This window comes from Pongo pygmaeus, chromosome 18 (assembly GCF_028885625.2).
Source record: "Pongo pygmaeus isolate AG05252 chromosome 18, NHGRI_mPonPyg2-v2.0_pri, whole genome shotgun sequence".
NCBI lineage: Eukaryota > Metazoa > Chordata > Mammalia > Primates > Hominidae > Pongo > Pongo pygmaeus.
This window is the reverse complement of record NC_072391.2, coordinates 66,937,978-66,954,675: the sequence shown is the minus strand read 5'-3', so window position 1 is coordinate 66,954,675 and position 16,698 is coordinate 66,937,978. Positions and strand designations below refer to the sequence as shown.

The 16,698-nt window shown below is 40.1% G+C and overlaps 2 protein-coding genes across 7 annotated transcripts in view; one reads left to right on the top strand and one right to left on the bottom strand.

The window, feature by feature from the left end:
• Positions 1-16,698, bottom strand: part of NFAT5 (nuclear factor of activated T cells 5) — a 143,020-nt gene that overhangs the window by 125,353 nt on the left and 969 nt on the right. For 2 of the 6 annotated variants that reach the window (XM_054454145.2, XM_054454146.2), the window contains exon 1: positions 15,536-15,958. The exons of 2 other annotated variants lie outside the window; for them this stretch is intronic. In XM_054454145.2, the coding sequence (XP_054310120.1) occupies positions 15,536-15,608 (73 nt within the window). In that variant the 5' untranslated portion in view covers positions 15,609-15,958. Of the gene's footprint in view, positions 1-13,425; positions 13,480-15,535; positions 15,959-16,698 lie in introns of those variants that run through there. 2 more of the 6 variants (XM_054454142.2, XM_054454143.2) reach the window with 2 other exon arrangements.
• On the top strand, positions 15,029-16,504 carry LOC129015693 (uncharacterized). Its single transcript, XM_054454153.2, has 2 exons — positions 15,029-15,142; positions 15,898-16,504. Exons 1-2 carry the CDS (start codon positions 15,065-15,067, stop codon positions 16,132-16,134), a joined length of 315 nt encoding a protein of 104 aa, XP_054310128.1. The 5' UTR covers positions 15,029-15,064; the 3' UTR covers positions 16,135-16,504.

Sequence of the window (16,698 nt, the reverse complement as noted above, 5' to 3'; positions counted from 1 at the left end):
GCAGTTTCTTAAAAAGTTAAATATAGAGTTACCATATGACCCAATAATTCCACTCCTATGTATAGACAGACCCAAGAGAAATGAAAACATCTGTCTATACAAAAACTTGTACATGGATGTTCACAGCAGCATTGTTCATGACAGTCAAAATGTGGAAATGACACAAATATCCATCAACTAATGAATAGATAAACAAAATGTGCTATATCCATAAAATGGAATACTATTCTGCAATAAAAAAGGAATGAATTACTGATGCATACTACAATATGAATGAACTTGAAAATATTATGCTAAGTCAAACAAGCCAGTCACTAAAGACCACATATTGTAGGATTCCTTTTACATGAAATGTCTAGAATCAAGCAAATCCATAGAGGCAGAAAGTTAACAAACGGTTGCCAGGACCTGAGGGAAGAGGCAAATGGAGAATGACTACTTAATGGGTAAGAGATTTCTTTGGCGAGGATGATAAAAATGTTCTAGAATGTGATAATGATGATGGTTGCACTACATTTGAATATACTAAAAACCATTGAATTGCACAATTTAAAATAGTTAAAATGATGAACTTTAGCTGGGTGTGGTAGCTCATGCCTGTAATCCCAGCACTTTGGGAGGCCAAGGCAGGCAGATCACTTGAGGTCAGGAGTTCGAGACCACGCTGGCCAACATAACGAAACCCCACCTCTACTAAAAATACAAAAAATTAACCTGGCGTGGTGGCACACTCCTGTAGTCCCAGCTACTCAGGTGGTGAGGCATGAGAATCACTTGAACCCGGGAGGCGGAGGTTGCAATGAGCCAGGATCGCACCACTGCATTCCAGCCTAGGTGACAGAGTGAGACCCTGTCTCAAAAACAAAACAAACAAACAAACAAAATGAACTTTGTTAACTGATTTTTTTTGTCAATTTTTTTAAGAAATATAATAAGGACCCAGGTTTTAAGAATTTGGATTTCAGCCGGGCGCGGCAGCTCACTCCTGTAATCCCAGCTCTTCGGGAGGCCGAGGTGCGGGGATGAAGAGGTCAGGAGATCGAGACCATCCTGGCTAACATGGTGAAACCCTGTCTCTACTAAAAACACAGAAAATTAGCCGGGCGTGGTGGCAGGCGCCTGTAGTCCCAGCTACTCGGGAGGCTGAGGCCAGAGAACGGCGTGAACCCGGGAGGCAGAGCTTGCAGTGATCCGAGATCATGCCACTGCACTCCAGTCTGGGCGAGAGAGCGAGACTCCGTCTCAAAAAAAAAAAAAGAATTTGGATTTCATCCTAAAGCCCGTGGATACTACTAAAGGATTATTTAAGCAAGTGATAAGTTTGGATTTGTATTTTAGGAAGATAAAACCTGCGCAACACAGTGTTATAAATGCCTAAACTTTTTTTTTTTTTTTTTTTAGTTTCACTCTTGTCACCCAGGCTAGAGTGCACTGGCAACAGCTTGGCTCATCGCAACCTCCACCTCCCGGGTTCAAGCGTTTCTCCTGCCTCAGCCTCCTGAGGAGCTGGGACTACAGGCACACGCCACCAAGCCCGGTTAATTTTTTTGTATTTTTTAGTAGAGATGCAGTTTCACTATATTGCCCAGGCTGGTCTTGAACTCCTGACCTCAGGTGATCCACCCACCTTGGCCTCCCAAAGTGCTGGGATTACAGGCAGGAGCCACCATGCCCAGCCCTAAACTTTTAATATGTAATGTAGTTACATTACATATTAAAAGTAATTACATACATATTTAATATGTAATTACATTACATATTAAAATACATATTACATTAAAATACTTATTATTACATTAATATGTAATGTAATGTAAATTTAGCAACACTTGAGTTGTTCTGAAGCTTATGCTAATAAAATCCTGGTTTCTTGCTACATTCTAAGTATCTTTGCCAAGTACTTTTCCTCTGGGTACATACTTTTATTTTGCTTATTTAAGAAGCACTCATATAGCACTTACTATGTGTCAAGCACTATTTCAAATGCTTTAGAAATATTAACTCATCTAATCCTCGTTACAGTTCTATAAGTCTATTATTCCTATTTTACAAGAACAAACAGTCACAGAAAGGTTAAGTAACTTGGCTAAAAATCACACAGCCAGTTAGTAATGCATGTTTTTGAACTGGGTTTTTATTTACAACCCTGATAAATATGTGGGACTTTTGATCTGTCTATTATCTTTACCATTTTTAATTTCTAAAAATAGCACTTCTGTGCATCTGTTCTCAATTTAGTATGCACTATTTCTTTTCTGTGCAGAATTTATAGTGTTAATTCTATCCATCCTTGTGAAGTTCGGTTAAAAAATACTTTCAAGGAAGTGTTTTTTTAGTTTTTATTTACCATAGTTTACACTGTAAGCATGTTATTTGTATTTACTGTAATACAGTGGTAATTTAGGTAACTTAATGACATTCTGTCTTTCAACTACTTAATTACCTACTTTTTTTAAAAAAAGCAATAATTAATTTTTTAAGGAATTAAGTATTTTATCCAAAGCATCTATAATTCAAATATTACATATAAATTCTCATCCTGCACCCAATATTATAGGCAAAAATTGACAAAGAAAATGAAAAGTTCTTTAAAAATAATTATAAAATTACATCTGTGTTTATTTTCCCATCCATGCATCCTACGTTAGCCCAATATTCTAGAGAATATAATTTAATAACAGACACAAAAAAGAATACAGAAAAATGTCTTGGAGTTCACAATATAATTTTATTAAAACTTACGGCCAGGCGCAGTGGCTGGCGCCTGTAATCCCAGTACTTTGGGAGGCTGAGACAGGTGGATCACGAGGTCAGGAGTTCCAGACCAGCCCGGCCAATATGGTGAAATCCCGTCTCTACTAAAAATATAAGAAGTTAGCCAGGTGTGGTGGCGCAGGCCTGTAGTCCCAGCTACTTAGGAGGCTGAAGCAGGAGAATCGCTTGAGCCCAGGAGGCGGAGCTTGCAGTGAGCCAAGATTGCGCCACTGCACTCCAGCCTGGGTGACAGAGCCAGACTCCATCTCAAAAAAAAAAAAAAAAAATTATTCAGATGAAACTTTTATAGTGTTTCTAAAGTTCTTACAAATGTCAATTATCAAGGTATTTATAAGTTGAATATTGACATTTGGGAAAATTAATTTATTATTCATTCCATTTTACCGTAGTATTTTTTTTTCAAGTAAAATCTTTGTTTCAGTGTTTCAGAATGACAATCCAACAAGTTGCTACTTATAAACTGGAGAAAAGAAAAACATTAACAAATTCACAGCTCCATTGTAAAGGATAGCTATTTGTTGGCTTAAGTCTATGTTTGGCTTATGGTCACTGCCACAAGACACACTTAAACACGTGTTTTATTGACTTAGATGACTGTAATGAAAACTTTAATTCAGATAAATAATTTGAGTTATGTAATCAGTCTTCTACCAACAAATTTTAAGTGTTCTACTGCATTGCTAATAAAAGCATTTTAATGCCTAATGTCTCAAACTAGCTATCAGAATACAGTATATATATGATTATGGGCACATCTGAATTTTACTCAAAATTAGTATTTATGATACATAGTTAAGCACAAGATAGTACTCACTTGCAAGGGACCAAAAACTCATATTGTTTTCACCTTTATGCTTAACTATAGAAACTATATATCAGAGTACAGTCATCCCTTGGTAACTGTTGGAGATGGCTTGCAGGACTTTCTGCAAAATTTCCAGATGCTCAAGTCCCTAATATAAAATGGTTCTGTATTTGCATATAACCTATGCACATCCTCCTATATACTTTAAATCATCTCTAGATTACTTATACCTAATACAATGTAAGTGCTATATAAATAGCTGTTACACTGCATCATTTAGGGAATAACAACAAGAAAAAGAAGTCTGTACATGTTCAGTACAGGTAAAAAAAAAAAAAAAATTTTTTTTTTGAGACAGGGTCTCACTGTCACCCAGGCTGGAGGGCAGTGGCACAATCTCTGCTCACTGCATCCTCTACCTCGTGGGTTCAAGTGATCCTCCCACCTCAGCTTCCCAAAATAGCAAAATATCACTATTCATATAGCTTACATTAATACTGTTTCTTCTGTTGCCCAGGCTGGAGTGCAGTGGCAGAATATATATAACCCATGTCCTTTATAAAGTACAGAAAAGCACCCATTTTAAATGTTCTATGAGTTTTTTTCAAAGTAGGTATGTTTGTGTAATCACATGGTCAAGACAGAACGTTTCAATCATTCAGTAAAGCTACTTTTGGTCCTTTGTAGTTAATCCTGCCCACTCCAGCCCCAGGCAACTACTGATCTGCTTTTTCTTACCATAGGTTTGTCTTTTGAAGAATTTCACACAAATGGGTCTATACAGTGCGTACCCTTTACCTTTTCGTTGTCGTTCAAGCACCACAACCTTCTAAAAGGGAACACGGTATTTTTAAAACTGGGTATAAAGGTAATAAATTTTTTGTTCTTTTATAGATTCCTATATTATTCCATAATATAGCCAACCTATATTTTTCATGGATATGTGCAAGTATAGGTTACTTAGCTATAATAGTGTTGTTTATTCATTCACTCAAGATGAATTTACACATAGGTTCTGGTCCATGTTGCTTATAACTTATTAGAAGAGACTAAACTACAGGGGGAGGGTTAACTTCTAAACTATAATTTACAACAGCAAACCTCCTTTATAGACGTTTGTTTTTCAGAAGAAAGGAAATAGAGAAAGGATACAAGATGCCATAGCAGAACAACAAAATGTGTAGACTACCATGAGAAAACAGATACATGGGGTGAAAGGGGCAGATTAAAAAAGACAAAGCAGAAAAAACGAAAGTAAATTAATAAAGGCTCTATGCAAAATACCACTATTCACATAGCTCACATTAGTACTATTTCTTCTGTTGCTCATCTCTTCTTGAATTTACTTTGTCTCTGAAACATACTAGCAGAAATAGGGAACAATGGCATCCATGCTTCCATAAAACTACTGCCAAAGAAATCAAGAGCCCCATGGCACCTTCATTTCTAAAGTAATTCTCCTTAGGTGGTGGCTTCTGCTTAGCCTTCTCCTACTTTTCACTTCTGAGTCCCATCATCAGCCAGGACAGAGGTATTTCTTGACCTCCTGGGCTCATGTGATCCGCTCACCTCAGCCTGCCTCCCAAGTAGCTGGGACTACAGGTGCGTAACACCATCCCTGGCTAATTTTTGTAGGGAAGGGGTTTCACTACGTTGTCCAGGCTGATCTCGAACTCCTGAGTTCAAGTGATCCGCCCACCTCAGCCTCCCAAAGTGCTGGGATTACAGGTGTGAGCCACTGAGCTAGGCCAACATAGGTGTTTTGATCAGCCATCACTTCATCTAAATGTTAAAGACACTCACCAAAGCCAGGCAATGATTTGCTAATTTTGAGTATTAAAATATTCCCCAAAAGGGTCACAATCATATTCTTTATGAATTTTTGTATGTAGCTTATAAAATTTGTCTCATTACTTTATGGAAGCTGCTTAGCTAAAGAATCCTACACAAACTATTCTTTTTATACCATCTGAACAATGGTGTAATCTTATTAGGGTCCAAAGTATAAATGCCAATTTAAAAAGTTCTTTTTTTTTTTTTTTTTTGAGACGGAGTCTCACTCTGTCGCCCAGGCTGGAGTGCAGAGGCGCCATCTCCGCTCCCTGCAAGCTCCGCCTTCCAGCTTCAAGCCATTCTCCTGCCTCAGGGGACTACAGGTGCCCACCTACCACGCCCAGCTAATTTTTTTGTATTTTTTTAGTAGAGACGCAGTTTCACCTTGTTGGCCAGGATGATCTCGATCTCCTGACCTCATGATCCGCCCGCCTTGGCCTCCCAAAGTGCTGGGATTACAGGCGTGAGCCACCGAGCCCGGCCTCAAATGTTCTTACTGACTGTAAGACAGTCAGTATAATCTCACAGCTCTGGGGTAAAACTGGTGAAGTTCAAATTCCAGCCTCATCCACGAGATATGTGCCCTTGGGAAAATTAGTGGATCCCTCTGTACCTCAGTTTGCTCACTTATGAAATAGGGATACTGGTACTACATCGCAGGATTTTTCTAAGAATTAAATGTGAAAAATATACGTAAAATGGTGTTAAACTGCTTGACATATAAAAAGGTTTTCAATTATCACTAACACTGAATTTGTTCTTTTAACTAGCATGTCCTACAAAGACTGCTTCAGGTACAGTTTTTTTATTAAAACTAAATTTTTTTCTTCTCTTGCTTTATTTATTTATTTTATTATTATTATTTTTTAAGACAGGGTCTTGCTCTGTTGCCCAGGCTGGAGTGCAGTGGCATGATCCCATGATCATGCAGGCTCACTGCAGCCTTGACCTCCTGGGCTCAGATGATCCTCCCACCTCAGCCTCCTGTAAAATTAATTTTATAAAGATAAGCATAATCGGCCGGGCCCAGTGGCTCACACCTGTAATCGCAGCACTTTGGGAGACTGAGGTGGGCTGATCACCTGAGGTCTGGAGTTCAAGACCAGTCTGACCAATAAGGTGAAATCCCGTCTCTACTAAAAACACAAAAATTAGCTGGGCATGGTGGTGAGCGCCTGTAGTCCCAGCTACTCAAGAAGCTGAGGCAGGAGAATTGCTTGAACCCAAGAGACGGAGGTTGCAGTGAGCCAAGATCGCACCACTGCATTCTAGCCTAAGCGACAGAGACTCCGTCTCTAAATAAATAAATAAATAAATAAATAAATAAATAAATAAATAAGCATAATCAACAACTTAGCTCACTATTAGAAACTTTTCTGTTCTTCTCTCATCTTCAAAACTAAATACCAAATTCAGTAAAAGACTAATCACAGTGTTTCCTGAATGAAAAAGAAGTGATAAACATTCATGGGTGGGAAGCAATAATGATCATCACCTACTTACCACATAAATATTAAAAATAAAAGAGAATAGGCCGGGCATGGTGGCTCATGCCTGTAATCCCAGCACTTTGGGAGGCTGAGGGAGGCAGATCACCCGAGGTCGGGAGTTCGAGACCATCCTGGCCAACATGGTGAAACCCCATCTCTACTAAAAAAATACCAAAAATTAGCTGGACATGGTGGTGCACACCTGTAATCCCAGCTACTTGGGAGGCTCTGGTGGGAGAATTGCTTGAACCTGGGTGGCAGAGGTTGCAATAAGCCAAGATTGTGCCATTGCACTCCAGCCTGGGCGACAGAGCACGACTCCGTTTCAAAAACCAAAAAAAAAAAGAGAAAAGTATATATTTTTCAAAAGCTATTAAGAACAAATAAAAGTAACTGAACTCTCATGTAACAAATGTTTAGTTCAAATCATTAAATATATATATCCTTTATTACAACATCAAGTTTATTTATTCTGAAAGCTAGATCCATTATCTGTAGTTAACTCATAAAGGAAATCTCTACCTTTTCACTCAAGTACATAATTATCATTGGTCTTATACTCTGTTAGTTTATTTAACCTTGACTTTTATTAACACAAAGCAAACAGAAGACACACAGGAATCTTCTTTGCATAACTTGAAATAAAATCTTAGCAACAGCAAGAAAAGACAATAATATAAATTAATAAGCAATATTTCTACTGAAAAATGTCTTTTACCTCTCTAAAGTTAACAGGTCTATATCCTATGCCACTGAATAATCAGGTCTAACTGATCTCTCTGATTAATTTGATCTTTATTTTTTTCTAGTTACCTGTTACTCTTACTATAAAATATAATCTGAGGAGTCAACTTTTTCATATAAAAAGAGGCTGTTTTGGCCGGGCACAGTGGCTCATGCCTGTAATCCCAGCACTTTGGGGGGCTGAGGTGGCTGGATCACCTGAGGTCGCGAGTCCGAGACCAGCCTGACCAACATGGAAAAACCCTATCTCTAATAAAAATACAGTATTAGCCAGGTGTGGTGGTGCGTGCTTGTAATCCCAGCTACTTGGGAGGCTGAGGCAGGGGAATCACTTGAACCTGGAGGCGGAAGTTGCGGTGAGCTGAGATTGCACCATTGCACTCCAGCCTGGGCAACAAGAGCGACACTCTATCTCAAAAAAAAAAAAAAAAAAAAAAGTGGCTGTTTTTTACATATAATACTAATCACACTGGGAAATGTTTTTCTGTATTACCACTTTGAAATTCTAGGGGACTCCTGGAATAATTAGAGTCAAGAGTAAATTAAAATCAGGCCAAGAACCACTGGATTAGAATATGAATTTATATCTTTTTATTTTAAATAAGCAATAGAATTCCAGTATTGAGTGAAAATAATGAAAGCAGAGTTTAGGAAGGGACACAAAAACAGATGGTAAGCAATCAGAAAGAGATGGACCTAAAGACAAGAAGCTGGTATGAACTAGGTATGACTTTTGACATGTTTGAACTTCATTATTTCCATAATACTTTTAGTTTACTAGACATGGATCCACAGGGATTATTAGACACTAAACAAGAAAAGAATTCAATAGATTATTTTTCATGTTAAATGTTTTCAAAAAATCCTTTCCAAAAAGGTATCTTCGTACATAAAATATTATAGGCATTTATGATCTAACTATGATATAACAAGGGCCCTAGGAAGAAATATAAATCAGAAATATTCTATAAAGTCAATAAAACACTGCTACTATGTTTAGGATTTTCCATTTTTGCACTATGAAGTATAATTCTGGATGGTACCATATCAAATAGATTAGCAGTAGTAAAAAAAATCATAGTTAATTTTCTCTTAACTCATTGTCATATTTCACATTTTCTTCTAAAAATCTTCCGGTCTTAAATGTTTAATTTAAACAAAGATTGTGGCTGGATGCGGTGGCACATGCCCGTAATCCTAGCACTTTTGGGAAGCCATGGAGGGTGGATCATGAGGTCAAGGGATCGAGGCCATCCCGGCCAACATGGTGAAACCCTGTCTCTACTAAAAATACAAAAATTAGCTCGGTGTGGTGGTGCGTGCCTGTAGTCCCAGCTACTCAGAAGGCTGAGGCAGGAGAATCACTTAAACCCGGGAGGTGGAGGTTGCAGTGAGCTGAGATCGTGCCACTGCACTCCAGCCTGGCAACAGAGTGAGACTCTGTATCAAAAATAAATAAATAAATAAATAAATAAATAAATAAATAACAAAGATTGTATCCGATCAGCATTTAGCTCTTATTTAACCAGTTCTTTCATTTGATATATCATATAATCTCTTAACTCATGCTTTTAAAATCATTAAAATTGTTAAATCTATTGTTTATCTATTTTTCCAATTTGTTTATATTCTTATTTTTCCTGTTTTATCTATGATTTTTCTATAATCTTATATTTCTCTATTTCTAGAATGATTCATTCAGTTTCATTTCTATCTTAGTTTTTCATTTGCCAAAATGAATAGTTTTCATTATGGAATGTATAACAAATGGTGCCTTTTCTCTGCAGCTGAATTTTTTTCCCAGGCACTTCAAAAAGGAACCCTAGCCTTCAAATTTGAACTTACTAATGGCAAACCACTTTATTTTAAAAAATATATATAAACCATGTTCTTTAAAGAAGGAAAATACAAAAACAGAATTGAAAAATAAAAAATCTGTGATGTATACTTTTGTTCAGGATTTCTGTAATACAAGTTACTTTGAATATAATTGTAACAGCATAATTTTTATTTACTTATTTTATTAAGAGCGTCACATGTTAATTATGGGGTTACCAGAAACATCATTTAATGGCCATGTATTATAACATTAATTAATTAGCCAGGACCCTTTTCCCATTGTCAGGCAATCATCGCATTAAATTTAAAAAGTGGTTGCAAGAAAGACTAGCACTGTTTTGATAGGAAGGTTAAATGCAAACTCAGTTGAATAGTAGACATTTTGAATCTACTTCTAAAGTTTAATAATACGCAAGTGCAGGCCGGGCACAGTGGCTCACACCTGTAATCCCAGCACTTTGGGAGTCCGAGGTGGGCGGATCACGAGGTCAGGGGATCGAGACCATCCTGGATAACACGGTGAAACCCTGTCTCCACTAAAAAATACAAAAAAAATTAGCCAGGTGTGGTGGCAGTCACCTGTAGTCCCAGCTACTCAGGAGGCTGAGGCAGGAGAATGGCGTGAACCCAGGAGGTGGAGCTTGCAGTGAGCCGAGATCATGCCACTGCACTCCAACCTCGGCGACAGAGCGAAGACTCCATCTCAAAAAAATAATAATAAATAATAATAATAATAATACCCAAGTGCAGGTTTTCCAACCTTGTTTCCCCCCAAAAAATTTAAATTTGGAAAACGTACATTCTATAAAAAAATTAAATTATATCACACCAATTACTTAAATTCCCCTCACTCTGGGCCAAGTTTTTAAATACTATTAATAGATGAAAATCTAGACTACTGAAGTAAAACATGCATACATAAATATTACTAGACAGAACTTGATAGTATATACCATTGGGAGTTAGTACAGCACAGTAGTCAAGAGGCTAGGCTAAAGTGAGACTACCTGGGTTGGAATCCTGGTTCTACAATTTACTAGCTTGTGACTCCGGGTGAGTTACTGAAACTCCCTATGCCTTCAATTGCTCATCTCTAAAGTGGGATAATAATAACCATCTCAAAGGTAGTCAGGAGAATTCACTGAGTTCTTATTTTGTTTGTTTGTTTGTTTTTTGTTTTTTTTTTGAGACAGAGTCTCATCTGTCACCCAGGCTGGAGTTCAGTGGAGTGATCTTGGCTCACCATAACCTCCGTCTCACAGGTTCAAGGGATTCTCCTGCCTCAGCATCCCGAGTAGTTGGTATTACAGGTGTATGCCACCATGCCTGGCTAATTTTTTATTTTTTTATTTTTAGTAGAGATGGGGTTTCACCATGTTAGCCAGGCTGGTCTCAAACTCCTGACCTCAACTGATCTGCCCGCCTCAGGAGTTCTTATTTGTAAAGTTCTTGGCACACAGTAAGCACTCTATAGCTAGCATTTAGTTGTTTAAAATTTTTTAACTTTAGCTAACATTTACTGAGCACTTAGTATGTGCTAAATTAAATGCTTTACATGAATTTGCCTCAAATAATCTTCACAAAAACTTAGGATGAGGCACTATTATTGCTCTCGTTTAAAGATGAGAAAATTGAAACAAAAAAGATTAAATTATTAGGCTAAGTCCATACAAGTAAATGTCAGAGCAACAATATGAACTCCAATCTAGCAGCATGGCCTACAATTTCAACATAGGTTATAGGATACACTATATACTAGAAGCGGTAGCCTCCTGCAGCACTCTATCTTGAAAAGAGGGCAAGAGAGTCACAAGAGACTTTGCTGAAATAAACTAGAATACTCCAAGAAATAGTTTATAAACTATATAGAGTAATTAAAAATTAATATAATTATATTATTGTATTAATAATTAAATTATATTAATAATTAATATAAGAAGTCACTGTAATACAGAAATACTTATGTATGAAGTGATATGATGTTTGATATTTGTTTTAAAATAATCCAGCTTGAGAGACAAGAAGGGATAAAAGCAGCAAGATTACGTAATGGTTAAACTGTGGTGACGGGTATATGGGGGTTATTTTATTCTCTCTACTTTTATACATTCTTCAAAATGTTAATAATAAAAAAGAAATAGCAACAAGGTGGCACAGATTAGACACTTCATTACAGAAGCAAACAACTTTTTTAAGACACCCTGTCTCAAAAAATTTTAAAGGACATGACATAATTGATACTTATACATTTTATATTTTATATATAATTTCTAAAAGGGTAGCCTAACTTTAAATGAGAATCCCCTTAACTAAAATGAAAAATTAACGAAAGTATTTAGGCATAAACATGTAAATAAACATGCTAAATGGTTGTCTGTATTTCCATCAGCTCACTAAAAATATTTGCTTAAATAATTAACACTCATTTTTTCTTCATATCTTTCTCCTCCCTGATCATCTCTATGATTATGACACTCTATGGTTTGTTGTCCAGGAAATGAGATGGGTTTGTACAGACAAATATGTCTCTACAACATGGTCACAAATTGAATACGAATAAAAACGAGAAATCTGCTTCACTAAGAAACACTGCTAAAAATTTCTCACTTCAAATTGTAGTTTTAAAAATATTTGATTTTCATACTAATATATATCTATGGGCTTCTTATATATACAAAACAAATATAACCAATTATTTATTTGAGAACATTTTATATGCTCTAAATTATACTGTTAAAAAAACTTAGCTAATACTAAAGGAAAAAACTAACATTTATTAAGCTAAACGCTATACTAGGCAATTTAATACATACTGGCTCACTAAATTTAAGAGACAGCTACATTTTAACAGGAAGAATATTAAAGTTTAGAGAGGTAAAATCACTTGCCCAAAGTCACAGAACTAATAAGTAGCTAAATTGGTATTCAAATTTAAGCTCAACTACAAAACCCACTTTCCCCCCACTATCCCAGACTACCTCCAAGAGAGGCAAAAATCTTCTCAAGTCAAACTTAAATATTGAGGGCCTTTTTAAAGTAGACCATAAAATGTTTGTTACTGGTTACATGTGTATTTCACGGTGGCCGCTTTGGATAAAGAGCACTAACTGAAACGCAGAAAGTATTATTTCTTCTACTGTGGGACTTTTTTTTTTTTTTTTTTGGTTTCTTAATTTCAGCCTTAGTTTCTCTTCTCTACAATGGGGAAATTAGTATCTTTGCTGTCCAATTCCAGAATTATAAAGATTTAAAGATGATATATGTGAAATCATTTCAAAATCTACAAAAACACAGAATATTTTTATGTCTTAAAATGTTAAAACACACACACACACAAAGCCAAAAGTTTTCTAAAGTAAGTGTAAGCTGTTTAAACTAATCTACAGACTCTATTAACATTTCCAAAACTTTCTAAAACCCTTTATTCTAAGCATAGCTCAATCATCATCGCTATTACTTGGCTTTCCTTACCCTTAAGTATAATGCAATAATAATGGCATCAATGCTTTTGCAATAAATAACTAACATATTTTGAAATGCTCAGCATATAAATGTTCTAAATTCTGAATTTTCAAACTAATTATGTGTTTGTTGTCACTCTTTTATATTCATGTTAATGTTTGGGCCTTTTCACATTCTATTTTGTGTATAAAAAGCTAAAATGAAGGTCTGGAATACTAAAGTAGAACACTCAACACCTAATTTAAAATGATTTTTTTTTCAATGTTTCTCAAAGCAGATAGAACAGCCAACAAGCACATCAAACGCAGCAACAGAACCCATTGAAACATTCAGCTGCTCTAAAAGAAGGATCAGACTCTTTAGGAGAAAACTACATTGTGTGAGTTTGCAAAGTTTCATACTTTCCCATTTAAACTCCATTTCAGAGAAAGCCTTTGCATACTAACACAATATGCTTTAAAATGGTACTTTGCTGACCTTCCAATAGTCCAGCTCTATGAAAATTCTGTGATGGGTGTAACTTCAGAGAATCTGAAAAACACAAAAAGCATTAGGTACTTTTTATGCTGAATGAGGAAAAAAATGCCAAGGATAGCATACATCTCTTATATAACTGCAATGTGTGTGTGTGTATATATATATATACATTTTGAGACGGAGTTTCGTTCTTTTTGCCCAGGCTGGAGTGCAGTGGTGCGATCTCGGCTCACCGCAACCTCCGCCTCCCGGATTCAAGCGGTTCTCCTGCCTCAGCCTCCCGAGTAGCTGGGATTACAGGCATGCACCATCATGCCCGGCTAATTTTTGTATTTTTAGTAGTGACGGGGTGACGGGGTTTCTCCAAGTTGGTCAGGCTGGTCTCGAACTCCCGACCTCAGGTGATCCAACCGCCTCGTCCTCCCAAAGTACTGGGAATACAGGCGTGAGCCACCGCGCCCGGCCAACTGCAATGTATTTTTAAGCGCTAAAGCCCATATTTCTGAATATATTCCCCGCAAAAGAGGCTGAATTGTGTCTACATTGGTCTCGAAGCTAAACTTAAGATTTTCCTAAAGTATATGTTTCATGGAAAATTATGATGATTACTCCTCAAATGGTGTTAATGTCTTGGCTATTTTTAGCACTCAATTCTAACACATTAGCCCTGCTCTACGAATCATCTCTTGATATGTCTCTTTTTTTTTTTTTTGACATTCAAAACTACAATATTTCTAAAGTACTTCAGGTAATGTTGCCCGAAAAACATCCTACAGGATGGTGGATGCCAACTAAAGTCACTGGAGCAACAGACAGTGGCTACAATTACTAAGTAGGACTCTGTGTACAAAATCAATGGTCAGTCTGTAAAGTCCAGTACCTTTCAGAGTAAACCATCTCACTGCGATTCACTTAAACAATTTAGATACACTAGTATGAAGGTGAAGTCCCTTTTTTGGAGGGGGTGGAATAAGCAAACGGATGGATACATCAAACCAAAAGCAGAAGAAACACCTACATTTTTTTTATACGGTGAAATGAATAGTTAATAACCCAGTTATGTCTTTTGCCCCCTCCCGGTGGTTTAAAAAGCGGTAAAGATCGCAGTGGGAATATTTTGGTTTTGATGCCCCTTGCACAGGGAACCTGTTCTGACACATTCTTGTGGTGTCCAGTATAGGAATTTCACCTGAGTAGGCATCAGCTCCAGTGCTAATATTTCAGATGCTGGGAATCCCCTGCAAGCCTTAGCCAAAAGAGTTCTTAAATGAAAAGTCTCTGTCCTGAGCTCCCTCCCTGCAACCAGCCCTTGAACGGAAAAGCAGAGAAAATTCTCAAAGGACAGCGTCTGTGCCTGGGCTGGTCCTCCTGGGAGAGGAGAGGAATAAAACCAATCCAGAGAGAGGGCACCCCCATCTTTGTAAAGGAGAAGGGAGAAGTAATTAGAATGCCACGGAGGTGGGAAGAGAAAAAAAAAAAGAAAAGAAAAGAAGATTCGGGCCCTTTCCAGCAAGAAGATGACGAGGAAAGGAAGAACGCCTGGTCGAGGGGGGCTGTCCCAACATGGGGAGGGAGTGGACTAGGCCGGAGGGAGAGGGGGTGGAACGACGGCGCACAAACAAGCTGGAAGGGGAGGAAAATGGTGACCCTGCACCCAGAACCGGCTCCAGGCCACGCCGCCCGCTTGGGGGCAACTTTGCTGGGGAGGAGGGTCCCGGTAAGAGAAGACGCGGCGCCCCGATCGCGGTGGCCCCAGCGCGGGGCCCAGTCTGGGGCCATCCTCGAGCCCGGGAGGCCGGGGCCGGCGGCTCGCGGAGCCTGGCGGGGCCGGACGGGCTGAGAGCGGCTAGGAGCGACCGGTGCCGCAGAGCCTCGGGGGCCGACGGAATCTGGGCCCCGAGCGGCCGACGGTTCCGCGGGGGAGGGGCCGCCACTGCTCCGCCCGCCCCCTCCACCGTCACCCCGACCCCTTCGGCTTCTGCCCGCTCCGGCCAGAGAAGCCATGGGGGTCGCGGCTCAGCCGCCCCGGGCGGGACGGGAACCCCTCGCCTCCCCTGGCCCTGTCTCCCTGTCTCCCCGCCCCCACGCCCCACCCCCCAGCCTGACTCACCTCGCGAGTAGAGGGACTTGGGCGATTCCAGGTCTAGGTCCGCGCTGAGCAATGAGATGAAGTCCGAGGGCATCGCAGCTCGACCCAGCCCGGCCCGAGGGCAGCGGGAGGGGGGGAGCGGCGGTGGCGGCGGCACCTCCTCTCCGGGACCGCGGGCACCGAACCGGGGGCGGCGACGCGAGGGCGGCTGCCGCTGCCTCCTCCTCGAGGGTAGTGACTTCCACTGGGCCGAGGACCGAGGAAACGATGGCGAGGTGGAGGGGGAACTCCACCGGGACTGATTCTCGGTGACCAGGAGAGGGGTTCAGGACGGGGAAGGGGAAGGGGGAGAGCCAAAGGGTCCGTTTCGTGTTTCTCCTCAGCGAAAACTGACGGCCGCCGCCACCGCCGCCGCCGCTGACAGGAATCTGAGCCCCGCCCCCCGTGGGGCACAGCGCAGGCGCGGAGGGGGGTGCCCGAGAGCACGGAAGAGCCGCGGCGGCCCCCGGGGGGCGGGGAGGCGCGCCAGGGAACAGCAGCAACAAGGGCCTCGCTTCCTGCCGCCACGGCCCGGGCTGCTGTTCCTGAGCTGGGAAAGGGCCCCGCTGCCAGGGTGGTAGGGAGGGAGGCTGGGAGGTGGCCGCGCGCTGGGGCCCCGGGGAGGGAAAAGGTATTTGCAACGACCTGGTGGCGGCGAGCCTGAGGCGGCCGGCCCCGAGCAGAGCTGAGCGCAGGAGACAGAGCCGGGAGAAAAGAGAGGTCTGCGCGAGCCGGGGACGGACCGCAGAGGCCGGCGGCGGACGGGCCTGGCTGGCCCGGGGTCTCGCAGGGGACCGGAGTGTCATCGCCCGGACAGCCACCAACCCTTTGGTGTTTGCATAGCAGTGTCTACAAAGGGACTGTCAAACCCATTTCTTAATTAGGAAATGGCAAACCGTATCCCAAAAACCTCGAGTTATTGATTTTTAATTAAAGTACTTTCTCCCCTAACACTCCCCTCCTACCTTTGGAGGCTGAAATTTCTTTAAAAAAACGATCTCTCTGATTGTGCTGGGGCATCCGGGTTATTCGGAGTGGGACATAGAAGACAATTAAAAAATTGGATCATGTGAATCCACCTGGCTGTTCTAGAGGAAAAACAAAAAGTAAAAAGCAAACTTGAACGCTACTCTTCCAAACAGTTT